This window comes from Rattus norvegicus, chromosome 10 (assembly GCF_021556685.1).
Source record: "Rattus norvegicus strain SHRSP/BbbUtx chromosome 10, alternate assembly SHRSP_T2T, whole genome shotgun sequence".
NCBI lineage: Eukaryota > Metazoa > Chordata > Mammalia > Rodentia > Muridae > Rattus > Rattus norvegicus.
The window spans coordinates 75,806,290-75,834,250 of record NC_141543.1 but is presented as its reverse complement, the minus strand read 5'-3'; the positions used below and the strand labels follow the sequence as shown (position 1 = coordinate 75,834,250).

General features: G+C 38.0%; 1 protein-coding gene across 2 annotated transcripts in view; it reads left to right on the top strand.

Annotated features, from left to right (window-relative positions):
• The window catches only part of Usp32 (ubiquitin specific peptidase 32), a 148,732-nt gene that overhangs the window by 81,909 nt on the left and 38,862 nt on the right, over window positions 1-27,961 (top strand). The window contains exons 12-21 of one of the 2 annotated variants that reach the window (NM_001401667.1): window positions 2,421-2,523; window positions 5,053-5,245; window positions 7,357-7,532; window positions 8,200-8,340; window positions 17,046-17,163; window positions 21,074-21,228; window positions 22,437-22,518; window positions 24,575-24,649; window positions 26,718-26,856; window positions 27,070-27,175. In NM_001401667.1, the coding sequence (NP_001388596.1) occupies window positions 2,421-2,523; window positions 5,053-5,245; window positions 7,357-7,532; window positions 8,200-8,340; window positions 17,046-17,163; window positions 21,074-21,228; window positions 22,437-22,518; window positions 24,575-24,649; window positions 26,718-26,856; window positions 27,070-27,175 (1,288 nt within the window). Of the gene's footprint in view, window positions 1-2,420; window positions 2,524-5,052; window positions 5,246-7,356; window positions 7,533-8,199; window positions 8,341-17,045; window positions 17,206-21,073; window positions 21,229-22,436; window positions 22,519-24,574; window positions 24,650-26,717; window positions 26,857-27,069; window positions 27,176-27,961 lie in introns of both variants that reach the window. The other variant, XM_087572114.1, reaches the window with a different exon arrangement.

Below are 27,961 nucleotides of genomic sequence, written 5' to 3'. Positions count from 1 at the left end.
AAGAATAGCCAACGTTTTCATCAAAAAGCATGGAACTAAGAAGGATAGAAAAAAACAACTAAGAATTTTATATTTAGCAAAATTCTTTAAAGTGATTTGGACAGGAATAGGGGAGGAGATGAAGGTCGGTAGGAAGGAAAAAGAAATGATTTAGGTTTCCAGTTGATTTTTAGATATTTTTCCAAAAGCATTTGCTTACAAAGTAACTTAGACTTACAATCTAAAACTTCTGTATCTAAAAGACAACCTAAAAAATGAAAGTTAATATTAACAAACTGTACCGTCCATAATTCTTTAATAACTAGAATGTATAAAGAACTGCTATAACTCAACAACAAAAAGATAAGTGGTTAAAATATAGACAACAGGAAACACCCTTAGCAGTTGCCACCACAGGAGACAATCAAAAATATCTAAGGGAATACTGTATGGGGAAAGTGACTTCTCTTATTTTTGTTTTGAATGTTATTCATATAATACATGTCTGTGTGAGATATAACTAAAAAAAATAGAGAACTACCGTGGTTACATAATGTTTTCATTGCATCAGTGAATTTTTTTTTCCATCAAAAATGTTCAAATGCGGGCTGGAGAGATGGCTCAGGGGTTAAGAGCACTGACTGCTCTCCCAGAGGTCCTGAGTTCAAATCCCAGCAACCACATGGTGGCTCACAACCATCTGTAATGAGATCCGATGTCCTCTTCTGCTGTGTCTGAAGACAGCTACAGTGTTCTTATATATAATAAATAAAATTTAAAAAAAAAAAATGTTCAAATGCAGTTCACCTACTAGGATGGTTTTAAATTTTTGTTATTTTTAAATTTATTTTTGCTAGCATATAATGAGTTAGGGTTTGTTATTATGGTATTTTTCTTTTTTCCTTAAAAAAAAAAAAAACCTTTTTCTTGATTATTTGACATCATGCACCCCAGTTCCACTCTTCTCCCTGTTCTTCATATCCTCCCTTCACTCTTGCAACCTCTCCTCCAAAATAAGAAACACACAAATGAACAAACAAAAATTAAACAAAGCAGAATAAAGTATAGAAACCATCTCATCAGGGAAGCTGTAGTGTGTCCATGTGTCCTACAGTCTACCCCTCTGTCTACACATCTTGCAGTGAGTCACTGGTCTAGTTTGAGATCTCTGGCTTCGTGACTCCATCAGTATGCTCCCTGGGTTCTTCATTGGGACACCTCTTGGTTATCCTGTTCTTGCCCTCTGTCATGGAGATCCTGTAGCTTTGGATCAACAGGACCTGTCATTTCATGCACCCCAACAGTTCACAGATGATGTAGATTTTGGGGTGGGCCAATTCAAAGCCCTGAATGCCTGGGTGACAGCTGAGCTGATCAGCCCTTTGGGTCTCCCTTATCCACACCACCAGGGTGAGCTCTCCCTCTCTCATGCCCTCAGGGCAACTCAGCCCAACCTGTGCTTGCAGAGCCAGCTCTAGTCAAGCGTGAAGCCCACTCACAAGCACGCAGCCAGCCAACAAGGGTTATTATGGAATTTTTCAAACAAAATTTATACTACATCTTATTTTTCTTTGTAAGGAAGGGAATGTGATGGGGTATGTTTAACTGTCAGAGAACAACTTACAGGAGTCTTTTTTTCCTCCCATCATGTAGGTCACTGTTTTAGTGTTCTATTGCTGTGACAAAACACCATGACCAAGGCAACTTACAGAAACATTTAACATGGTGCTTGCTTGCCTTTTCAGAGGATTAGTCCATCACCATCTTGTCAAGGAACTTCATAGCAGGCATGGTACTTGAGCATAGCTAAGAGCTTACATCCTGATCCACAGGCAGCAAGTAGAAAAGGGGAGAAAGACTGATCCTGGTATAGGCTTTCCAAGTCTCAGTGCCCACCCCCAATGACACACCTCCAACAAGGCCATACCTCCTAATCTTTTCCAAACAATTCCATTAACCGGGGACCAGGCATTTAAACATACAAGACTGTGGGAGCCATTCTCATTCAAACCATTTCAATCATCCATTGGCTACACTGTTGGCCGGCAAGCTCCAGGAATCTACCTGTTAAAACCTTTGTGCTTGGATTTTAGGCATGCACTATTCTGAAACCTGACTTTTCTATAATGCTGGAGATCCAAAGTCAGGTCCTGGTACTTGTTTATTAAGTACTTTATCCACTGAGCTATCTTTCCAGCCCCAAATTGTATGTGAATGCTATTTCATAGTGGCCTATAACTATTTAGATTGACTTACTGGTGGAATAGTGTTCCACTCCACTAATTGAAGTGGTGGCAGTCTCTACTGACTTCATTTTCTTGTTTTGTTTTTCTATTTTGAAATGTCTAAGGAAAGAGAAAAGGTTTCTAGTGATAAATTGCAGTCTTGCGTTCAGTTTCAAAATTTTCTTCTCATGTGTTGGATTTCTTTTGTATGTGCAGAGGATGGTTAGAACGAGAAAGCAGGTATGGTCTGCAGCCAGGACACAATTGGTTTATCATCTCCATGCAGTGGTGGCAACAGTGGAAAGAATATGTCAAATACGTAAGTTAAATTCCTGTATATATACACTTTAAGATTTTTGAACTATAACACTGTAGAACTACTATGCCAACTCAGACCAAGATTTCAAGGAAAAGGAAATGAATATTTATGAAAATTGCTATAGGGCAGGCTCATTGTATGCATTTTTTCACAGATTTTTCTCTTGTCACCAACTACATGAAAAAGATAGTGCCTATTTATGTTACATGTTGTTTAGGTCATTTAATTCTCACATCTCTGTGAGGAAGAGGATATATTCATTGTACCTGTAAGGAATTTGGTACTGAGAGAAAAAGAAACTTGGGTGTATCTTCCTCAGTGTAGACCTGAGATCCAGTATCGGAACGGGTTTTTAAAGTTTATATTGTCAACACATCATTTATGTTTTTCACTTTTTCCATTTAAAAAATTGAGGTAGAGGTTGGGCCATGATGCCCCACACCTTTAAATCTAGCATTTGGGAGGCAGAGTCAGGTGAATCTCTGTGAGTTTTAGGCTAGCCTGATCTATATAGGGAGTTTTAGGGCAGCCAGAACAACATAGACCTTGTCTCAAAAAACAAAATAAAAGGTGATGGTATCCCACACCCTTAATCCCACTACTCAGGAGGCAGAAGCAGGTAGATGTCTGTGAGTTCAAGGCCAGCCTGGTGTACAGAGCAAATTCTAGGGCAGCCAGGACTACACAGAGAAACCCTGTCTCAAAAAATAAATAAGTAAGTAAGTAAAAATAAAAGAAAGAAAATAAGTTAATTGTTGGAAATTAGTAAGTGTTGATTGATTTCTTATTCAAGTCACACTCTTATAACTCCTGTTTGTGGGTCTGTGTTTAGACTTCATGCATTTGTGTATCTTTTTTCTGTTTGTATTGCTGTTGGTATTCCGCTTTAATCCGAGGCAGTCAAATAAGATGCAGGTGCTGTTGCAGTGTTCTTTCTTCCTTTGTTGAGGCTTGCTCCATGCTCCACTATGTGATTGGTTTTGGAGACAGTTCCTCGGCTGCTGTAAAGAAAGTATAGTGCTTAAGTGCTTATAGTATGCTTGAGTGGGGTGCTCTGTAGATATGTGATAGGTTCATTTGATTTGTGATATTGTCCAACCTCTGAGTTTGTGTTTGGTTTTTCTCTGGATGACCTGTCTATTGGAGAGAGTGGGACATTGAATCAACCATTGTCATTGTATTAGGCTCAATGTGTTATTTTAGATCTAATATCTAATAGTGTCTCTTATGAAATTAGGTGCCTTGTATTTGTATATAAATGAATTGTATTATCCTCTTAGTGAATTTTTCTTTTAATGAGTATATAGTGGTTTTTTTTCCTATCTCTTCTGATTAGTTTTGGTAAAATAGAAGTCTGTTTTATCAGATACTAAAACAGCTGTGCCTACTTGTTTCTTAGTTTTGTTTGCTTGGAATACCTTTTTCCATTCTTTTTCCTCTAAGGTAGTATCTGTCCTTATGATAGAGTATGCTTCTTGGAGACATAAGAAAGATGAATTGTGGTTTCTTAGCCAATCTGTCTTTTTGTTAGGGAATTGAGGCTATTAATACTCAGATTTTGTTGAACAATGTTAATTCCTGCTCTGTTACTGTGGTGGTTTTGTTTTGTTTTTAAGACCTCTTTTGGTTAAATGTTCTGAGATTATTTCTTTTGCCCACTTAGAATGATTAACCTCTTCAGACTGAAATAGTCCTTCTGGTGTCCTATGTAGAACTAACTTTTTGGACATAAATGCCTTAAATTTGTTTTTATGATGAACTGTTTTTCTTCTCCTTTGATTGTAACTGTTTTGCTGTATGTAATATTCAGGACTGACATCTCTAGCCTTTTAGAGTTTGTTTATGTGGTATAGTGTACTGATGAGTATATGTGACTATGTTATATGAATAGATTGGGGGCATTGTGTATCTGTATGTATATACACATACTCATCCCTCCCTTAAGGAAGTAAAATTTAATTATATAGCAAATGGCTTTAGTAACTCACAGTGATCAAATAAATAGATATTTATGATATTTGTTGTATTAAGATTAATCCTTTGAGAGGCTGGGAAGATGGTTCGGTAGTTAAAAATACTCTAACTCCTCTACCATAAGACCTAGGTTCAGGGCTGGAGAGATGGCTCAGCGGTTAAGAGCACCCGACTACTCTTCCAGAGGTCCTGAGTTCAATTCCCAGCAACCACATGGTGGCTCACAACCCTCTGTAAAGAGATCCAATGCCCTCTTCTGGTGTATCTGAAGACAGCTACAGTGTACTTATATATAATAAATGAATAAATCTTAAAAAAAAAAAAAAAGACCTAGGTTCAATTCCTACGTCCCACAAGACAATTTACAACCATTTGTAATTCCAGTTCCAAAGGATTCAATATCCTTCTCTAACCTACACACACAAGGGTTACACAGACACATAGAAGCAAAACAGCCATACACATAAAATATAATAGAATGCATTTTTTAAAAAATTAATTCTTTAATAGCTACATACTTGTCAGATTGTTAAATTTGGTTCTCTGTGGTTTTAGGATGCCAACCCTGTTGTAATTGAGCCATCATCTGTTCTAAATGGAGGAAAATTTTCATTTGGAACAACAGCACATCCTATAGAACATGGAGAAGATAGAATCAGTAACAACCTTAGTTATATGAATACCACAGAAGAAAAATACTCAGACAACATTTCTTCTGCATCTGAAGCCTCAGAGTCTACTGGCAGTGGTAAGTATAGCTTGGCTCCCATGGGTCTCAGTAATGTTTTTGACGCAGATTTTCATATAACCCAGACTAGCCTTGAACTTGCTCTGTAGGAGGTCCTGAGGTCCTGAGGAGGATCTTGAACTTCTGAAACTCCTACCTTTACTTCCTGAGTACTGGGATTACAGGCATGTACTACAATACAATACTCATGATTATTCTTACTTAGCTGATCTATTTTTGTGGTTAAGAGTATTGAGATCACGCTTCAATTCAAAGAAATATGTTTTGAAAGTATTACAGCTTTTTAAGTAAACTCATAATCTCTCAATATGAAAAGACTTCACCTTTCATTAGCCAAGGCCTATTGCTATTTAATCTACTTTGCCAATAAATTCAGTATAGTGAAAACATATTTTAAAGAAATAAAATTACCAATCTCCAGAACTCTTTAACCGTAAACATGCCTTCATTAGATTCAGATCTTCACAGCAGACTGGCTCAACACCTCAGTCCAGAATTGTGAAGATTGTTTTGTTAAAATACCATACTGTCATCTGTACTTATCTGAAACTTAATGGTTCTGTACTTACCAGAAAGATAATTTGGTACTACCGAGATACATCCAATTGAGAATGATTCCTCTTAATTGCCTATAAATTAACAAAACTCTCAAACCATATCCTGCCTTTATTTTCTCTTCTGACATTTTTTTCTCCCCTTTTCTGTGGGAGTAGTTAGCAAACTGGCCAAGCTAGCATTCTCCTTCATTCTGAATAGAGTCTTCTGTCTACTGTTTCTCTTCCTTGTCTGACACTACAGAAATCATTTAGCACTTCCAGAAGTATTGTGCTCTGCTTTAACACCACATTTCATCCTCATATTTTCTCTTCATTTCCTGACTCTTTTCCTTCCACTTTTGATGCTAAGAATTGAGTCTGGGGTATCAGATGTGCTAATAACTTCATGCTCTACTATGAATCTTACTAGAAACCTTAGCTCAACTTCTAAAAGAAACAAGATTATTTCTTAACCCTGTCTAGGTTTCTGTCTGATATGTATCTTATTATATAGCATTGCTACCCACAAGTAAAAGTTTACAAAGTAATTGATAACTAGAATGTTTACCAAAGATTAACATGTAGTTGAATTGAAATATTTTAAAATATCAGGTTCAGACTCTGCCATCATTAGTCATTTTTCTCTGTGTTTTCCTATTATAACATCTTTAATCCCAGCACTTGTGAGGCAGAGGCAGGCAAATTTCTATTAGTTCAAGGCCAGCCTAGTGTACAGAGCAAGTTCCAGGACAGCCAGGACTACATAGAGAAAACCTGTCTTGAAAAACAAAAACAGGGGTTGGGGATTTAGCTCAGTGGTAGAGCGCTTGCCTAGAAAGCGCAAGGCCCTGGGTTCAGTCCCCAGCTCCGAAAAAAAGAAAAGAAAAAAAAAAACCAAAAAGAAAAAAAAAACCCAAAAGAACAATAAGAAAATAGACAGTGTGTGTGGTGGCACATGAACCCCTTTAACAGGAATAGTAGGCAGGTAGATCTCTGAGTTCAAGGCCAGCCTGGTCTATATAATGTGAGTGTCAGGCTAGCTAGAGATACACAGTGAGACCTTGTCTCAGATAAAGGGAAGAGAAGAAGAGGGGTTTAGAGGTCTCCTAATGCTGTTTTCTGCCAAGAGTATTTGGAGTAATGATTGCAGTAGAAGACTTTTAGGGCCTGTCTGCCTTCTTTCCTTCCTTTTCTTCCTTCCTCCCTCCCTCCCTCCCTCCCTCCCTCCCTCCCTCCTTCCTTCCTGTCAGATCTATAATTCTCATTATGAATTACATATTCTAGGAAGGTGGGCAAGTATTTGCACTTGGTAACATTTTTGAAAACTCTAATCCTGTTACTGTCTTTTGTCTAGTAAAGAATACATCTGTCCTTTCTATTGAATGTGTATTTAAAATGTAAAATTTAAAATGTAAAACTTTAGTGACATTCCAGGATAATAACATTAGCACAGTGCATTGACATCTGAGTTTGTATTTTCAAACCTATGTATATATAAAAACAAAAAATAAGAAACTCCATCATTGTTGTTTTGTTTAAGAAACTCCATCATTGTTTTGTTTTGTTTCTTGATAGGATTTCTGTATTCTGCCACACCAGGGGCAGATATGTGCTTTGCAAGGCAACATAACACTTCTGACAATAACAACCAGTGTTTGCTAGGAGCCAATGGGAATATCCTTTTGCACCTTAATCCTCAGAAGCCAGGAGCTATCGATAACCAACCACTAGTAACTCAGGAACCAGTAAAGGTAGGTGTTTGATACCAAACCTTATTTTCTCTTCCAAGTAGTCATTAAATTTCAGAAGTTTTAGCATAAAGGAAGGCATTGTAGTTTATCTAGTTTTACCTCTTGTAGGTGTGATGTCTTCTCATAGTACACCTCTATGAGAAAGAATATGCTATAGAGCCCTAGTTGTCCTGGAACTTGCTGTGTAGACCAGGCTTACCTGGAACTCAGAGAGATTCACCTGCCTTTGCCTCCTAAGTGCTGGCACTAAATGCATGTGCCATCATACCTAGCCCAGCGTTCCCTTTCTTTCTTTTTTTCTTTTTTTTTTTTTTTTTTTCCCCGGGGCTGGGGACCGAACCGAGGACCTTGCGCTTCCTAGGTAAGCGCTCTACCACTGAGCCAAATCCCCAACCCCCAGCGTTCCCTTTCTTACATAGTCTATTGGAAAATAAAACCTGAGAAAATCCCATTTTCTCAGGGTTGGGCCTGGGATGTAGCTCAGCAGCAGTTACCTTGTTTACAGTACAGGATCCACTAAAAACTGAAGAAAAAAAGTATTTTTCCAGCAACATTAAACTAGGAAGATGAATTTGTTCTATGTCTAGTTTTTTGTTTTTTGTTTTTTGTTTTTTGATGTACAAGAAACTATGAAATTAAAACTCAGTTTAATTTAATTCTTTCTAAGGCTACATCATTAACACTAGAAGGAGGACGATTAAAACGAACTCCACAGCTAATCCATGGAAGAGATTATGAAATGGTCCCAGAACCTGTGTGGAGAGCACTTTATCATTGGTATGGATCAAACCTGGCCCTCCCTAGACCAGTAAGTATAGCTAATAGTGCCTTATATAAGAAATAGTCATAGGAGAATGTGCATGGGTGTGTGTGCTGTATGAGGACCAGAGGTTGATATTTCTTTTCTCTGTTAATTTTCCTAGTTACAGTTAGTTCTTACTTTATGGTAACAGAGTACTTGAAGCATGTTCAAATTATTTGAACAAAACCTGTAGGTTCCTTTACATTTTATTTATTCAGTTAGTATTTAGGTAATATTTAAGGTTTTAGAAGGGTATTAAAATATAGCTATTTTCCTCCACCCCCTTTTCTTCCACCGACACGCATTCCATCCCAATCTCTGGGCCTCTTCCTCACCATTGTTATTTACAGTCATGTTCATCTTAATGCATATGCACACTCAATTACGCGAGTGTGAATGTGTCCTGCTAAGTACATTTAATATTGCATTGCATGATTTCAGAGCTGACTACTTAGTGTTAAATAACCAATTAGCAAACTCCTCCATGTTGGAAAACTTTTTTTCTCTCTTTTAGCATGATTTTGTTGCCTATAGTTCTTTTGTCTAGGGGTGGGGTGGGGATGCTTTAGTTTTTCCCTTCCATGTTAGCATGTCTTGGCATTGTTGTCCTTAGTCAGGCCTTGTTTAGGCACCCGTATTGTTGAGGTGTCATGATCAGTTGTGAATTTTTTTTGTAATGATCTGTCTGTTTTGAAAAGAATCTTTGGGGCTGGGGATTTAGCTCAGTGGTAGAGCGCTTACCTAGGAAGTGCAAGGCCCTGGGTTCGGTCCCCAGCTCCGAAAAAAAGAACCAAAAAAAAAAAAAAAAAAAAAAAGAATCTTTGAGGGTTGGGTGTGTTGCTTATATCTGAGATTTGGAGGTGGGTGTTTTTGTTGTTTTGGGATGGAGGGGTTCTAATAATTCTTACGTTATGTGTATCAGTGTTTTGTGTGAAGGAGCAGACTCCCTATAACTGGAGTTAAAAACAGTTGTAAACTGCTGTATGTGTGCTGGAAATTAACCCAGGACCTCTGGAAGAGCCGCTAGTGCCTTTAACCACTGAGCCATCTCTCCAGACCTGCCCCCCTTTTTAACTCTTTTTTTTTTTTTTTTTTATTATTAACTTGAGTATTTCTTATATACATTTCGAGTGTTATTCCCTTTCCCGGTTTCCGGGCAAACATCCCCCTCCCCCCTCCCCTTCCTTATGGGTGTTCCCCTCCCAACCCTCCCCCCATTGCCACCCTCCCCCCATAGACTAGTTCACTGGGGGTTCAGTCTTAGCAGGACCCAGGGCTTCCCCTTCCACTGGTGCTCTTACTAGGATATTCATTGCTACCTATGGGGTCAGAGTCCAGGGTCAGTCCATGTATAGTCTTTAGGTAGTGGCTTAGTCCCTGGAAGCTCTGGTTGCTTGGCATTGTTGTACTTTTGGGGTCTCGAGCCCCTTCAAGCTCTTCCAGTTCTTTCTCTGATTCCTTCAATAGGGGACCTATTCTCAGTTCAGTGGTTTGCTGCTGGAATTCGCCTCTGTATTTGCTGTATTCTGGCTGTGTCTCTCAGGAGCGATCTACATCCGGCTCCTGTCGGTCTGCACTTCTTTGCTTCATCCATCTTGTCTAATTGGGTGGCTGTATATGTATGGGCCAAATGTGGGGCAGGCTCTGAATGGGTGTTCCTTCAGTCTCTGTTTTAATCTTTGCCTCTCCCTTCCCTGCCAAGGGTATTCTTTTTCCTCATTTAAAGAAGGAGTGAAGCATTCACATTTTGATCATCCATCTTGAGTTTCGTTTGTTCTAGGGATCTAGGGTAATTCAAGCATTTGGGCTAATAGCCACTTATCAATGAGTGCATACCATGTATGTCTTTCTGTGATTGGGTTAGCTCACTCAGGATGATATTTTCCAGTTCCAACCATTTGCCTACGAATTTCATAAACTCGTTGTTTTTGATAGCTGAGTAATATTCCATTGTGTAGATGTACCACATTTTCTGTATCCATTCCTCTGTTGAAGGGCATCTGGGTTCTTTCCATTTTCTGGCTATTATAAATAAGGCTGCAATGAACATAGTGGAGCATGTGTCTCTTTTATATGTTGAGGCATCTTTTGGGTATATGCCCAAGAGAGGTATAGCTGGATCCTCAGGCAGTTCAATGTCCAATTTTCTGAGGAACCTCCAGACTGATTTCCAGAATGGTTTTACCAGTCTGCAATCCCACCAACAATGGAGGAGTGTTCCTCTTTCTCCACATCCTCGCCAGCATCTGCTGTCACCTGAGTTTTTGATCTTAGCCAATCGCACTGGTGTGAGGTGAAATCTCAGGGTTGTTTTGATTTGCATTTCCCTTATGACTAAAGATGTTGAACATTTCTTTAGGTGTTTCTCAGCCATTCGGCATTCCTCAGTTGTGAATTCTTTGTTTAGCTCTGAACCCCATTTTTTAATAGGGTTATTTGTCTCCCTGCGGTCTAACTTCTTGAGTTCTTTGTATATTTTGGATATAAGGCCTCTATCTGTTGTAGGATTGGTAAAGATCTTTTCCCAATCTGTTGGTTGCCGTTTTGTCCTAACCACAGTGTCCTTTGCCTTACAGAAGCTTTGCAGTTTTATGAGATCCCATTTGTCGATTCTTGATCTTAGAGCATAAGCCATTGGTGTTTTGTTCAGGAAATTTTTTCCAGTGCCCATGTGTTCCAGATGCTTCCCTAGTTTTTCTTCTATTAGTTTGAGTGTGTCTGGTTTGATGTGGAGATCCTTGATCCACTTGGACTTAAGCTTTGTACAGGGTGATAAGCATGGATCGATCTGCATTCTTCTACATGTTGCCCTCCAGTTGAACCAGCACCATTTGCTGAAAATGCTATCTTTTTTCCATTGGATGGTTTTGGCTCCTTTGTCAAAAATCAAGTGACCATAGGTGTGTGGGTTCATTTCTGGGTCTTCAATTCTATTCCATTGGTCTATCTGTCTGTCTCTGTACCAATACCATGCAGTTTTTATCACTATTGCTCTGTAATACTGCTTGAGTTCAGGGATAGTGATTCCCCCTGAAGTCCTTTTATTGTTGAGGATAGCTTTAGCTATCCTGGGTTTTTTGTTATTCCAGATGAATTTGCAAATTGTTCTGTCTAACTCTTTGAAGAATTGGATTGGTATTTTGATGGGGATTGCATTGAATCTGTAGATTGCTTTTGGTAAAATGGCCATTTTTACTATATTAATCCTGCCAATCCATGAGCATGGGAGATCTTTCCATCTTCTGAGGTCTTCTTCAATTTCTTTCCTCAGTGTCTTGAAGTTCTTATTGTACAGATCTTTTACTTGCTTGGTTAAAGTCACACCGAGGTACTTTATATTATTTGGGTCTATTATGAAGGGTGTCGTTTCCCTAATTTCTTTCTCGGCTTGTTTCTCTTTTGTATAGAGGAAGGCAACTGATTTATTTGAGTTAATTTTATACCCAGCCACTTTGCTGAAGTTGTTTATCAGCTTTAGTAGTTCTCTGGTGGAACTTTTGGGATCACTTAAATATACTATCATGTCATCTGCAAATAGTGATATTTTGACCTCTTCTTTTCCGATCTGTATCCCTTTGATCTCCTTTTGTAGTCTGATTGCTCTGGCTAGAACTTCAAGAACTATATTGAATAAGTAGGGAGAGAGTGGGCAGCCTTGTCTAGTCCCTGATTTTAGTGGGATTGCTTCAAGTTTCTCTCCATTTAGTTTAATGTTAGCAACTGGTTTGCTGTATATGGCTTTTACCATGTTCAGGTATGGGCCTTGAATTCCTATTCTTTCCAGGACTTTTATCATGAAGGGGTGTTGAATTTTGTCAAATGCTTTCTCAGCATCTAATGAAATGATCATGTGGTTCTGTTCTTTCAGTTTGTTTATATAATGGATCACGTTGATGGTTTTCCGTATATTAAACCATCCCGGCATGCCTGGGATGAAGCCTACTTGATCATGGTGGATGATTGTTTTGATGTGCTCTTGAATTCGGTTTGCCAGAATTTTATTGAGTATTTTTACGTCGATATTCATAAGGGAAATTGGTCTGAAGTTCTCTTTCTTTGTTGTGTCTTTGTGTGGTTTAGGTATAAGAGTAATTGTGGCTTCGTAGAAGGAATTCGGTAGGACTCCATCTGTTTCAGTTTTGTGGAATAGTTTGGATAATATTGGTATGAGGTCTTCTATGAAGGTTTGATAGAATTCTGCACTAAACCCGTCTGGACCTGGGCTCTTTTTGGTTGGGAGACCTTTAATGACTGCTTCTATTTCCTTAGGAGTTATGGGGTTGTTTAACTGATTTATCTGTTCCTGATTTAACTTCGATACCTGGTATCTGTCTAGGAAATTGTCCATTTCCTGAAGATTTTCAAATTTTGTTGAATATAGGTTTTTATAGTAAGATCTGATGATTTTTTGAATTTCCTCTGAATCTGTAGTTATGTCTCCCTTTTCATTTCTGATTTTGTTAATTTGGACGCACTCTCTGTGTCCTCTCGTTAGTCTGGCTAAGGGTTTATCTATCTTGTTGATTTTCTCAAAGAACCAACTTTTGGTTTTGTTGATTCTTTCTATGGTCCTTTTTGTTTCTACTTGGTTGATTTCAGCTCTGAGTTTGATTATTTCCTGCCTTCTACTCCTCCTGGGTGTATTTGCTTCTTTTTGTTCTAGAGCTTTTAGGTGTGCTGTCAAGCTGCTGACATATGCTCTTTCCTGTTTCTTTCTGCAGGCACTCAGCGCTATGAGTTTTCCTCTTAGCACAGCTTTCATTGTGTCCCATAAGTTTGAGTATGTTGTATCTTCATTTTCATTAAATTCTAAAAAGTTTTTAATTTCTTTCTTTATTTCTTCCTTGACCAGGCTATCATTGAGTAGAGCATTGTTCAATTTCCACGTATATGTGGGCATTCTTCCCTTATTGTTATTGAAGACCAGTTTTAGGCCGTGGTGGTCCGATAGCACGCATGGGATTATTTCTATCTTTCTGTACCTGTTGAGGCCCGTTTTTTGACCAATTATATGGTCAATTTTGGAGAAAGTACCATGAGGAGCTGAGAAGAAGGTATATCCTTTTGCTTTAGGATAGAATGTTCTATAAATATCCGTTAAGTCCATTTGGCTCATGACTTCTCTTAGTCTGTCGACATCACTGTTTAATTTCTGTTTCCATGATCTGTCCATTGATGAGAGTGGGGTGTTGAAATCTCCCACTATTATTGTGTGAGGTGCAATGTGTGTTTTGAGCTTTAGTAAGGTTTCTTTTACATATGTAGGTGCCCTTGTATTTGGGGCATAGATATTTAGGATTGAGAGTTCATCTTGGTGGATTTTTCCTTTGATGAATATGAAGTGTCCTTCCTTATCTTTTTTGATGACTTTTAGTTGGAAATTGATTTTATTTGATATTAGAATGGCTACTCCAGCTTGCTTCTTCTGACCATTTGCTTGGAAAGTTGTTTTCCAGCCTTTCACTCTGAGGTAGTGTCTGTCTTTGTGTCTGAGGTGTGTTTCCTGTAGGCAGCAGAATGCAGGGTCCTCGTTGCGTATCCAGTTTGTTAATCTATGTCTTTTTATTGGGGAGTTGAGGCCATTGATATTGAGAGATATTAAGGAATAGTGATTATTGTTTCCCTTTATATTCATATTTGGATGTGAGGTTATGTTTGTGTGCTTTCATTCTCTTTGTTTTGTTGCCAAGACGATTAGTTTCTTGCTTCTTCTAGGGTATAGCTTGCCTCCTTATGTTGGGCTTTACCATTTATTATCTTTTGTAGTGCTGGATTTGTAGAAAGATATTGTGTAAATTTGGTTTTGTCATGGAATATCTTGGTTTCTCCATCAATGTTAATTGAGAGTTTTGCTGGATACAGTAACCTGGGCTGGCATTTGTGTTCTCTTAGGGTCTGTATGACATCAGTCCAGGATCTTCTGGCCTTCATAGTTTCTGGCGAGAAGTCTGGTGTGATTCTGATAGGTCTCCCTTTATATGTTACTTGACCTTTTTCCCTTACTGCTTTTAATATTCTTTCTTTATTTTGTGCGTTTGGTGTTTTGACAATTATGTGACGGGAGGTGTTTCTTTTCTGGTCCAATCTATTTGGAGTTCTGTAGGCTTCTTGTATGTCTATGGGTATCTCTTTTTTTAGGTTAGGGAAATTTTCTTCTATGATTTTGTTGAAGATATTTACTGGTCCTTTGAGCTGGGAGTCTTCACTCTCTTCTATACCTATTATCCTTAGGTTTGATCTTCTCATTGAATCCTGGATTTCCTGTATGTTTTGGACCAGTAGCTTTTTCCGCTTTACATTATCTTTGACAGTTGAGTCAATGATTTCTATGGAATCTTCTGCTCCTGAGATTCTCTCTTCCATCTCTTGTATTCTGTTGGTGAAGCTTGTATCTACAGCTCCTTGTCTCTTCTTTTGGTTTTCTATATCCAGGGTTGTTTCCATGTGTTCTTTCTTGATTGCTTCTATTTCCATTTTTAATTCCTTCAACTGTTTGATTGTGTTTTCCTGGAATTCTTTCAGGGATTTTTGCGATTCCTCTCTGTAGGCTTCTACTTGTTTATTAATGTTTTCCTGTGTTTCCCTAAGTGTGTTCATGTCTTTCTTGAAGTCCTCCAGCATCATGATCAAATATGATTTTGAAACTAGATCTTGCTTTTCTGGTGTGTTTGGATATTCCATGTTTGTTTTGGTGGGAGAATTGGGCTCCGATGATGGCATGTAGTCTTGGTTTCTGTTGCTTGCGTTCCTGCGCTTGCCTCTCGCCATCAGATTATCTCTGGTGTTACTTTGTTCTGCTATTTCTGACAGTGGCTAGACTGTCCTATAAGCCTGTGTGTCAGGAGTGCTGTAGACCTGTTTTCCTCTCTTTCAGTCAGTTATGGGGACAGTGTGTTCTGCTTTCGGGCGTGTAGTTTTTCCTCTCTACAGGTCTTCAGCTGTTCCTGTGGGCCTGTGTCTTGAGTTCACCAGGCAGCTTTCTTGCAGCAGAAAATTTGGTCTTACCTGTGGTCCCGAGGCTCAGGTTCGCTCGTGGGGTGCTGCCCAGGGGCTCTCTGCAGCGGCAGCAACCAGGAAGACCTGTGCCGCCCCTTCCGGGAGCTTCAGTGCACCAGGGTTCCAGATGGTCTTTGGCTTTTTCCTCTGGCGTCCGAGATGTGTGTGCAGGGAGCAGTGTCTTCTGGTTTCCCAGGCTTGTCTGCCTCTCTGAAGGTTTAGCTCTCCCTCCCACAGGATTTGGGTGCAGAGAACTGTTTATCCGGTCTGTTTCTTTCAGGTTCCGGAGGTGTCTCAGGCAGGTGTCCTGCCACTCCTGGGCCCTCCCCCACGGGAGCCCAGAGGCCTTATACAGTTTCCTCTTGGGCCAGGGATGTGGGCAGGGGTGAGCAGTGTTGGTGGTCTCTTCCGCTCTGCAGCCTCAGGAGTGCCCACCTGACCAGGTGGTTGGGTCTCTCTCTCACCGGGTCTGGGAGCAGAGAGCTGCTGCCCCCTTTTTAACTCTTAATTTTGCTTACAAATGAAAGATGGGATGGAAATGTCTACAAATTCTAATCTTGAAAGATTAATTCAGGAGCAAAAACCTGAGCATATTCAAATCTATATAACTTAAATGTATTAGTAAGCTACTAAAATATAAGGAGTAAACTCTTTAAATATTTTAAAATTAGTATCAGAGCTTAGCATGGTGACACCTGACTATAATACCAATACTTATGGGTCAAAGATTCAGGGCAGGCTACTATATAGAGCAACACTGTCTTTAAGAGAATCATAGGTTAAAAGCTAGAAACACATCTCAGTGTTTCGAGCAATGGCTCTTAACAAAAGAACTTGGGTTTGCTTCCTAGCACCTACATGGTAGCTTATGACTATCTGACACTTCAGGTTCAAGGGATCTGACAACCTCTTCTGGCCTCTGTGGGCACCAGGCACACATAGGATACATTTATGCAGGCAAAAAAAAACCCATGCATACATGGGGACAGGAGTGGTGGCTTACTGGTCAAGAATACCAGTTTCTTGTTCTTCTAGAGGACATGAATTTGATCCCAAACATCCACGTGACTCAACCAGTCTATAGCTCCAGCTCCAGGAGATCCCCTCCTCTGGGCCTCAAGGGCATTGTATTAATGTGGTGAACAAGTAAACACCATACGCACAGAATAATAATTTAAAAGACCTTTTGGTTGGGGTAAGATAGAGTCTTTTTACGTAGCTCTGGCTTGCCTGGAATTCCCTCAGTAAACTAGGCTGACCTCTTAACTCATGTGGATACACCTGCCTCTGCCTCGAGTACTGGGGTTAAAGGTATGAGCTACCATACCTACTTAGGAAACTTTATCTTAAAGAATATATATATATATAAATTTCTTTTTAAAAATACTCATAAAATAAAAATAGTTTTTAAAAACTACCAAAGGGGCTAGAGAAATGGTTCAGAGTTTAAGAGCATTTACTGTTCTTTCAGAAGACCAGGTGTGTTTCCTTAACTACATGGCAGCTAACAGCCATCTGTATCTCTGCTTCCAGAGGATCTGATGCCTTCTTCTGGCCTATGCATGCTCCAGACTCACATGTAGTATACATACATACAGGCAAGCAAAACAGTCATACACATAAATCTATAAAACTTTTTAATAGAAGCTTAAGCTTGATTAAAGGGTTTTATTTCTTTTAGAGTCATCACTACTTTTTTTCTTTCATACAAATAGGTAATCAAGAATAGCAAAACGGACATCCCAGAACTGGAGTTATTTCCTCGCTATCTTCTCTTCCTTCGACAGCAGCCTGCCACACGGACACAGCAGTCTAACATCTGGGTGAATATGGGTATGATGAGCCTGAGAATGTTTCCTCAGCATTTGCCTAGAGGTAATTTAAGAATGCAGCAAGAATACCATGCATTTCCTTAAAAATAAATGGAAAATCACATTGCTCAAAGTTTGGTGCCACTGTGCTAATATGTGCCCTCTGCTTTCATACAGAATCAGTAAATCACTTGTGAGCTTAGATCTGTGGTCATGCACAAGATTGGATGGGGATAAAGACAAACTCTTAGGAGCAAATTAAGACAGAGAGCCAACCTTCCTTCCTTCCTTCCTTCCTTTCCTTCCTTCATTCCTTCCTTTTTAGGTTATAAGCTTTTGAAAATAGATAAAATAGATTTACATACTTTGTTGGTTTTGAGGTAAGCCATTGTAAATTGTCATTATAACTAAGCTATAGTTCACTGATAATTGGTCTTTTCAGCCTCACTCTAATTTATTGAAGTAGTCTCTTCTGAAGTTTTATTTTGACAAAATGAGAAACATTTCTCATGCTCTAAGAATGTTTTATAAGAGGCATATTACAGAGCAAAAAAGTTTATTTCAAAATGAAAGTGATACATTTGCTTTGAATTTTGAGAGTCCGGTTTTGTGTTTTGGTTAGGTTTTTGTTTGTTTTTGTCATTTTTTTTTTTTGTTAAATGTTAAACCCAGGGCCCATGTATGCTAGATATCTGTCTATCACTTAATCATATCCCCACTTAGCCTCATACCATGGCTTTGAAAAGTGCCATGCTATCCCTCAACAAAGAAGGGGAGAGCCCTAATCAATCAGTAGCTTTCTATCTCTGTCTCTCTCTGTCTCTGTCTCTGACAACACATACACCACACCACACCACACCCCACACACACACACACACACCCAGGAGGCTCAGTAGCACACACCTTGAATCCCAGCAATTGGGAGGCAGAGGCAGGTAGATCTCTGTGAGTTCAAAGCCAGCCTGGTCTATATACCAAATTCCAGGCCACTGGAAGTCATGTAGTAAGGCCTTTAATATATGCCATTCATAAGGTTCCCTTTTGATTTTGAGCTAAAGTTAAATTTTATTGATGAAGAATACTTGTATACTTTTCCCTTGCAAATATTTGAATTATTCTTCAGTAACAAAACATTAAAAAATTTGAGCTGGCTAGATGACTCCATAGGTAAAAACATTTTCCACCAAGTCTGACAATCTGCATTTGATCCCCAGACACACATGGTGGAAGGTGAAAACTATCTTTTAAGTCGTTCTCTGACCTTTACATGCACACCTGGTGCAGTTGAACACACATAGATACATACTAAGTAAATAAATGTAAAATAAAAATTTTTAATTAATTCATCAATTCACAGAATATTAGGCTATGCTTAATGTTGTTAGAATGTTTTAGCTGTCTCTAAATTTAAACTACCACTCCTGTATAAGTACTAGCTCTCTTATGATTTTGAACAAGGTTATTTTCCTGAAAGAATTGGAGAGATGGCTCTGTGGTTAAAAGCATATGTTGTTCTTGCCGAGGACCCAGGTTCAGTTCCCAGCACTCACACGGTGGTGCCTCATAACCATTTTTAACTCCAGTTATGAGAGAGCTGACACTCTACAAGCATCAGGTACACATATACATGTATACATAGAAGTAAACCATACACATAAATAAATCATTCAGATAGTACATGAAGATGATTTCACATATTGTTTGGTAACAACTAGAACAAAACAGCGTTCATTATCTAACTAAACTTTGGGAACTTTGACTTTGGGAAAACTGTCAGAATCAAGAACAATGAAATAGAATTTATGAGACATTCTTAATTTAACTTTCCGATAAATTGAAATGTTAGCATACCTTCCATGGCATCCATGGCTTGTTTTGTTTTGTTTTTTTTGTTTTGTTTTGTTTTATGGGTTTTTTTTTTATTCTCTTTGAAAGATAACATGAAAGGCAAGATGCGTTGTTGCATTTTTAGTAAGTATTTATAACTCTTGTGCTGATCCTAGATTTTTGCTGCTTCTGTAAATTCCTGATTTGCTGGTTTTCTTCAAAAGCAAAAAAATAAGCATAAGTGGCTGCCTTGCTTAATGAGCTGAACTGTGTAGACTCTAGAATTCAGTGTTTCTTTCTGTGCCCTAGGACAATGGAGTTTGGCTGGGCACTATGCTTGCTGGTGCTTCTAAATCCTAGAGTTGGGGTAGTTCTGATGCTCCAAATTTCTTAATTTGAAATTTTTATTCCTGACTAATTATGAAATCAAAATTAATCATTTTGAATTTTATAAAACTGCTTTCTTGCTGTAATCTTAAAATTAATCCTCTGATGTATAATTGGAGAAATCTGTTCTTTTGTTTTAAGAGTTATTCTTTGCTTGCTAATAGACAAAGATTTGCTTTGCTACATGTTTAAAAATCATGTTTAAGTTTTTTTTTTTTACATGATATGTATATTGGTCAAATACTTAGTTATTACTTGTATTTACTGGGCTTTTTAAAAATCACTCCTTTCAAAGTAAAAAGTCTGCAAACCTTTCCATGGCTGTGTTAACTTAGGTAGGATAAGTCATTCCTTAGATGGCTTTTCAGCCTCCTAGCTGAGTAAGTTCTTCTTGGAAGATCTTTTTTTTTTTTTTTTTTTTTTTTTTTTTTCTTTTTTTCGGAGCTGGGGACCGAACCCAGGACCTCGCGCTTGCTAGGCAAGCGCTCTACCACTGAGCTAAATCCCCAACCCGGAAGATCTTAAAAAGAAAATGATGCTTAATAGTTAAGGACTCACTAGAAACATATTACATGAGAAGAAAAAAAATAATGAATGGGTAAAAAATGACCTGGAATGTAAACCTGTACTCCAGCAGGGCTATATTGATGTTAAGTTTGTACTTTTGCTTGGAGTTGCTTAACAAAATCTAGTCTCTTACGGGCAGAGATAGCCATTGTAAACTCCGGCTTTTGTGTAGGTTTCCCAGACCTAGTGTATTTAGTGCATATGTATGTAGAGTCCTCAGCTCAGCCCCTCTAAGAAGTCTGAGAGGCAATTAATGCCAGTCTTTTCATTTCTATCTTGAGCACTTCAGGGATATAAGGTCATCGTGTTGCTACCATATTGGGTAGGCAAAGATGATTTCCTCCTATTTTCCAACAGAATAATTGTTTAGTCACAAAAGCTTCTTGGCTTTATTTAAAAATACTATCTGGCCATATATAACCTGAACCAATTTCTTTTATATATGATTGCTACCATATAATTGGGCCACTCAGTGATAGAGAGTGATGGAATTAGTAATTCTGAGTTTTAAAATCTAGATCAAGTAAATTTAGCTAACTCTGGAGTTCAAATTCCATTGTTTTTTAGCCACTTTTACTCTTCATTTTATTTTCCACTTCTGGGCATTGAGCCCAGGTCTTTTATACATGTTAAGCAAGCATTTTACTTCCTGAGCTAAATCCTCAGCTCCCTCCCAATTCCTAAGTAGAATTCTACTTTATTTTGCTATGAGTATGACCAAATTGAGGATAGCCATATATTGATAACAATTTTTTTATCAGCATAGATTCTTGGGATCCAACCATGTCAATTATTTAAATATCTATGCTATTATTTTTGTTCTTCCAGAATTAAAGCTTTGAGATACTTGGGTCTCCTATTTTCTCAAACAGCCCCCCACTTTGGTTTTTTTAAGACAGGGTCAGACTGTCTTTATGTAACTGAGGATGACTCTGAACTCAATTCTCTTATGCTGGTATTATATACCCATCCATGTTCAAGTTTTTATATTATTCTTTATTTATAAAATTTTTTAAATCTATACTACTTAATTCTCATCATTATTTCCTAAATTACTATGGTCACTGTTGCTGAGGCCGATATGTTATGTTTGTTTGTCTATTTTTTTTTTATGTCTTCCTTTTCCCTTATGGTGATTATTATAACTATAGGAAATGTACCCTCTCCAAATGCGCCTCTAAAGCGGGTGTTAGCCTATACAGGCTGTTTTAGTAGAATGCAAACCATCAAGGAAATTCATGAATATCTGTCTCAAAGGCTTCGTATTAAAGAGGAAGATATGCGACTGTGGCTATACAATAGTGAGGTAAGCTTCTCAGAGTCATGAAAAGTCTGATGTTAAAATCATGTTGGGGATATAGGCCAGTGGTAGAGCATTTGTCCACTATATACTAGGCTTTGGGCTTTAAAAAGAGTTAAATCATATTCCATAAATATGAGAGCTTGTATGTAGTAGTTATGCTAAATGCCATGTCTGGGGTATCAGTGAAAACTTTAGACTTTTATGTTGTGCACATATACATGCAAACATTTGTCTCCCAAGATCATGACTGTTGATCAACATAAGCTGTACCATCTTATAACATTGCTGGTGCATTATAAAGTAAGAGCAAGTTGATTTTACATTGTGTTTTACCTGCATGTATGTCTGCTACATGCCTGATGCCCATGGAAGCCAGAAGAGATGGTCAGATTTTCTTAGAGTTATAGAGGGTTGTAAACCATCGTATGGGTGCAGGAAGTGGAACCCTGGTAATTCGCAAAGAAAAACAAGTGCTCTTAACCACTGAGCCATCTCTTTAGCCCAATTTTTTTTTAAACATAAATAGATTTCTTGTTAGATTTATTTTGAAGTTGCAAGTACACAGTAAAAATTCTTCATTTCCATCTCTGACCTTTGACCTCAGAGGCAATGCTATCAAATGCTTTAATGTTTTTCCCATTATTTCATTATTGCATGTACTCTGAAGCTAGTTCAAAAGTACAGTTTTTCCCAGTTCACTGTCCCGTAGAACATTATGTCCTGCTTTAGTCATCATTGAGAAGCATAATCTTACAGTAATTAAGGGAACAGTTTTGTGACCAAGAAAGGAAAATGTGGATAGCAACAGGTAAATTCAGTTGCAGGTTACAAAGTTACATTGCCAGAAATTAAATTCAGACTTTGCCACTTTGTGTAACTGAGGCAAGTCACTTAATGCTCTATACCCTGGTTTTCACAGAAAGGAGAAATGAAGATTTCTGCAAGTTCTGTAGTCTCTGTGAACTTCGGTTCAGTCTTTGATGACCGGTCTACTCTCTCCACAAATTACATATGATTTTGTTTCAACAACATGAGACCATTTGTAAAATGGTAGAACACATTAGCATTCCTTCACTTTGGCACCTAAACTACAGATTTGAATAACTAAATATCTGTAACATGAATTATGTAAGTGCAAAGGAATAGTAATTGTCATTCATTTTTATTATTGGATTTGTTTCAAAATAACAAAAACATTCCCCTCTCTACAGAACTACCTGACTCTTCTGGATGATGAGGATCATAGGTTGGAATATTTGAAAATCCAGGATGAGCAGCACCTGGTAATTGAAGGTACAGAATGGAAATGCACATCTGTATTAGACTGGGGAAGCAGTTGTAGTTACAGTACTGTATGTGGGGGAGGGGTTGGTTTTGTTATGGGATTTTTGGTAGGTTTGGTTTGGGGTTTTTGGTTTGGTATTTATTTTTGTATTTTTGAGATAGAGTAGCCCAGGCTGGCCTTGAACTTCACAGATTAGATGAGGAAAATCTTTGACTTCTGATCCTCTTGCCTCTGCCTCCAAATGATGGCATAGAGTTTTAGTTTAGGGTAAGACTTGGAAATCCCATCTTAATTTTTTTTTTTTTTGTTAAGATTTATTTTATTTATTATATATATAAGTACACTGTAGCTGTCTTCAGATACACCAGAAGGGGGCATCAGATCTCTTTACAGATGGTTGTGAGCCACCATGTGGTTGCTGGGAATTGAACTCATGACCTCTGGATGAGCAGTCGGGTGCTGTTAACCACTGAGCCATCTCTCCAGCCCCCATCTTAATTTTTTTTTCTTCAAGATAGTATTATATTTTTTTTTTATGTTAAAGTAGACCACAGAACTTCTAGTATGTATTACCTGCTAGATTTTTTTCAAAAGAAGAATGGTCTGTCCGTTTGTGGCCTTAGGCTGACCAAGAAAGGATAATGTGGGTGGCAGCAGGTAAATTCAGTTACAAATTAATGAAGTTTTATAAAATTTTTAGGCTACTACTTTAAGTTTCAGTGAATATATCAATATTTTCCTCCCAATACTGGAGATTGAACCTAGGATTTCATGCGTGTGAGGCATCCCACTGTGCTATGTTCTAAGCTCCTCCCTTAGACTTCCATTATCCATCAGTACTGGCCCCTCACCAACAGTGCAATTTCTGAATTCAGCCATAATTTACACATGGGCACATTCATGTTTTTGAAATTGTGGTATCTTTTCCCACAACATCTCATGAAGATAACTGCTAGGTGCATCTGACCAAATTAATGGATTACCTCAATCAGTGATTCTAAGCTTAACAAAAAGGTTTTCTTATTTCTGTTTTAAGTTTGGGAAATTTTACTTTATCTAAGCTTGAATTAGTTTTGTAGATGGTTAATGTTATAGGTTGTATGTGCTCAGCCCAGAGAGTAGCAGAATTAGAGGCTGTAGTCCTGTTGGAGTAGGTGTGTCACTGTGGGTGTGGGCTTTAAGACCCTCACTCTAGCTGCCTGGAAGTTAGTCTTCCACTAGCAGCCTTCAGATGAAGATGTAGAACTCTCAGCTCCTCCTGCACTATGCATGCCTGGACGTTGCCATGCTCCTACCTTGATGATACTGGATTGAACCTCTGAACCTGTAAGCCAGCCCCAATTAAATGTTGTCTTTTATAAGATTTGCTTTGGTCATAGTGTCTGTTCACAGCAGGAAAAAATAGAACTTTTCTGGCTGGAGAGATGGTGACTGCTCTTCCAGAGGTCCTGAGTTCAAATCCCAGCAACCACATGGTGGTTCATAGCCATCTGTAATGAGATGCCCTCTTCCAATGTGTCTGAAGTGTACTCATATACATAAAATAAATAAATCTTTAAAAGAAATAGAACTTTTCTTTAAGTTGGTAATTGAGTAGTACATTATAATTTTAAGATGCTCAGAAAAAAGAGTAACAGTGAGCAAACTATAACATATATGTATGAAGATGCCCTGATAAAATCCACCACTTTGTATACTAACCTTAAAAAAAAAATCAATGAAAAAAAAAGTAATGTTGTAGCTCAGTTAGTAGAATACTTGCCTAGCATGCACAAATTTTACTGCTGCACCATATAAAGCCAGTTGCGGTGGTGTGTACCTATAATCCGAGCATTCAGGAAGTGACATCTAGTTAACTTTGGCTACACATAGCAAGTTTGAGACCAGCCTGGGCTACATGAAACACTCAAAATAAAAAAAGGCTTGCAATGGTTTCAGAGCTAGTTACTAAAATATTCTTGATTTTTTTTTTTAAAGTTATGACTTAGCAGTAACTTTTATAACATAGTACTTGAAAAAATATGAATTGTTTGAATAATAATACATTCCAATCTGTCTTTTTAGTTCGCAACAAAGATATGAGTTGGCCTGAAGAAATGTCCTTTATAGCAAACAGTAGCAAAATAGATAGACATAAAGGTAAGTCAGTACATTGTTCTTACAGTCTTATTTGTTGTTGCAGATGTTCTCACTGTGTCGTCTAGGCTAGACTTGAACACTTGGTCCTCCTCCTGCCTCGGAACAGCTAAGGTACAGGCGTTTGCCACCACACCTGGCTTAGAGACAGCTCCAAACTTACTGTCTTGTTCTTGTTGAGTACACTCTGTCAAGTTACTTTTCAAATTTCTTTCTGACTCTGCAAATAAATAATTTATACACCAGATGATATACATTTGGTGGTGATATACTTTTGTAACCCTATCTTTTGAGATGAAGCAGCATTCTAGACCAGCCTAGACTCAAAGTAAGACCCTGTCTCAAAACAAAATTAATAAGAGCCAGGAAGGTATCTCAGATGATAAAGTGTTCAGCATACAAGTGTGAGGGTCCAAATTCAGATCACTAGCACCCATGTAAAGATTCAGTAGTATACCCTTTAAATCTCAGCAGTGGGGAGACAAAATTAGGATTCCAGCCAATCAGTGAGCATAATTTCTGTGACCCTGTCATAAAAGTGAAATGGAGATGCTATTGAGAAAGAAGCCACATCAACCTCTGGTCTTCAAGTACCACATATAACATACAAGTAATTATTCACATATATATTTTTTGTTGATTTGTTTTGTTTTAAAACAATGTCTGTTAAGAAATATTAAAGTGGTTATGACCAGATTATGTTGTTGTATTACATGTATGAAATTCTCAAAGAATAATTTTTTTTTAATTTTTTTTTCTTTTTTTTCAGAGCTGGGGACCGAACCCAGGGCCTTGCGCTTGCTAGGCAAGTGCTCTACCACTGAGCTAAATCCCCAACCCCTAATTTTTTTAATTTTTAAATTTTACTTTTTTTTTTTTTTTTTTTTTTTTTTTTTGGAGCTGAGGACCGAACCCAGGGCAAGCGCTCTACCACTGAGATAATCCCCAACCCCTAAATTTTACTTTTTTACTTGATGTGTAGGGGTGTTTTGAATGTTATGTCTGTGCACCACAGGTGTGCCTGGTACCTGCAGGGTTCAACATTAGTAGATCCTTGGGTCTGGAGTTACAGACAGTTGTGAACCTCTACATGGGTGCTGAGAATCAAAACCAGGTCCTCTGGAAGAGCAGCAAGTGCTCTCAACTATTGGACTACCCCTCAGAGAATAAGTTAGGTAGTTAGTTGCTTGGATCACCCCTCAAAATTAGGTTGGTTTTTTTTTTTGTTGTTGTTTTTGTTTTTTTTTGTTTTGTTTTGTTTTGAGACAGGGTATTTTTTGTGTATCCCTTGCTGTCCTGAAACTCACTGTGTAGGTCAGACTGCCTTGAACTTAGAGATTAGCCTGGCTCCATTTCCCAAGTGCTGTGATTAAGGCATGTACAATCACTGCCTGGCTTTAATTATTTTAAATTTCTTTTTCTTTTTAAATCTAAGATTTTACTATATGGCCTAGAGTACATGATTTTTCCAGAGAAACCTTCCTAGTACTAGGATCACAGGTGTGCACAGGTGTGCTAGTGCCCAGCATTAAAACATCCTTGGAGAACTTAATTCTAGGGTCTTTTTCTTGTTGTCTTAAACAGGATCTCATATTAAACTCCTAATCTTCTTGCGTCCACCTCCCAAGTGTTGGGATTATGTGTGTGCTGCCACAATTAGCATGAGATACCAGCAGCCACAACAATAAAAGCATTTCTAGGTCACAGCGAACAAGGATCATCATGCTTGGCAAAGATACTCTATGAAAAACTTACGTAAAAGACCCTGATTCAATATTTTTTAAATGATTGACACCATTTATCTGACTAAAAGAATTTTTTAAATCACCATGTTGAAAAGTGTGATAACACAAGCCTATAATGCCAGTACATGGAAGGCTAATTCAGGAGGATTCCTGGTTTGAGGCCAGCTTCAGTAAGTCTCTGTCAAAAAAAAGAAAGAAAGGAAGGATGGAAGGAAGAAAGAAAGAGAGAAAAAGAAAGAAAGACCAGAATAACTAAATTGAGTACAAATAACCATCCCACAGCATATTACTATTGCTAGGCTTTTGTCTCGTGTTATTTGTTGCAGTTCCCACAGAAAAGGGCGCCACAGGTCTGAGTAACCTGGGAAACACATGCTTCATGAACTCCAGCATCCAGTGTGTTAGTAACACACAACCACTGACACAGTACTTTATCTCAGGGAGACATCTTTATGAACTCAACAGGTAATCTTTTGACCCACTGGCAGTTTACCTTCTGTAGCTTTAATCTGAATCTAGTATTGATTAAATCTCCTCTTCCTTTAAGGAAGAAATGTTATGCCATTGCCCTATCAAATATGAAATAAGAGTCTATCTCTTAATAGATAATTTTTGTGCCCACATGATTGTAAATTATGGAGAACCGTTTGCCAACACATTTTTCTCTCAAACTTCTAGGACAAATCCCATTGGTATGAAAGGCCATATGGCTAAATGCTATGGAGATTTGGTGCAGGAACTTTGGAGTGGAACTCAGAAAAATGTTGCCCCCTTAAAGCTTCGGGTAAGCAGACTAAAATACCATGAAAATGTGTAATTACTTAGTAGTTCTTGTATTATTCTTATTACATTTTCTCTGTTTAGCTTTTTTAATATCTTTTTTAATCTTTCACTAAGTATAACCTAGATACCCAGTAGTTGTATGTGTTCAAGTAAATGGAAAATACTGTTGTGAATGTAGTTAACAGGAAAAAAAGATCAAAGAAATAGTTCCTCTTTGAAATATTGTCCATTTTACAAACTTACCAACTGCTTTAGTTGTATGAAGAGAAAACCCCTTTGGTACTCTTTGCCTACTAGCATTGCTAAGTTGTTTGTAAATCCTGAAAGTTACACACTATGCTCTTAGGCCTTTAACAGTAAAAGCTGAAACAAGACAAGAATAGGTAAATAGAAGAAAACATTTATATAGACTAGGAACTCTTTCAGTGTAAGTAATTCCCATTATTACTTTTTCTGTTTTTTTTTTTTTTAAACCAGAGTTGGTTTTTTGTTTTTTTGCTTTTTTTTTTTTTTTAAGATTTACTTATTTTATGTGTATGAGTACACTGTTGCTCTCTTCAGACACCAGAAGAGGGCATCAGATCCCATGACAGATGGTTGTGAGCCACCATGTGGTTCCTAGGAATTGAACTCAGGACCTCAGGAAGAGCAGTCAGTGCTCTTAACCACTGAGCCATCTCTCCAGCCCCCATTTTACTATTTCTATAAATACAAATTCTTAAATATAAATTAAATATCTGTGGGAATGAAAAGCTGTTTGCTTCAGTAGTGTCTTAGGGTTTTACTC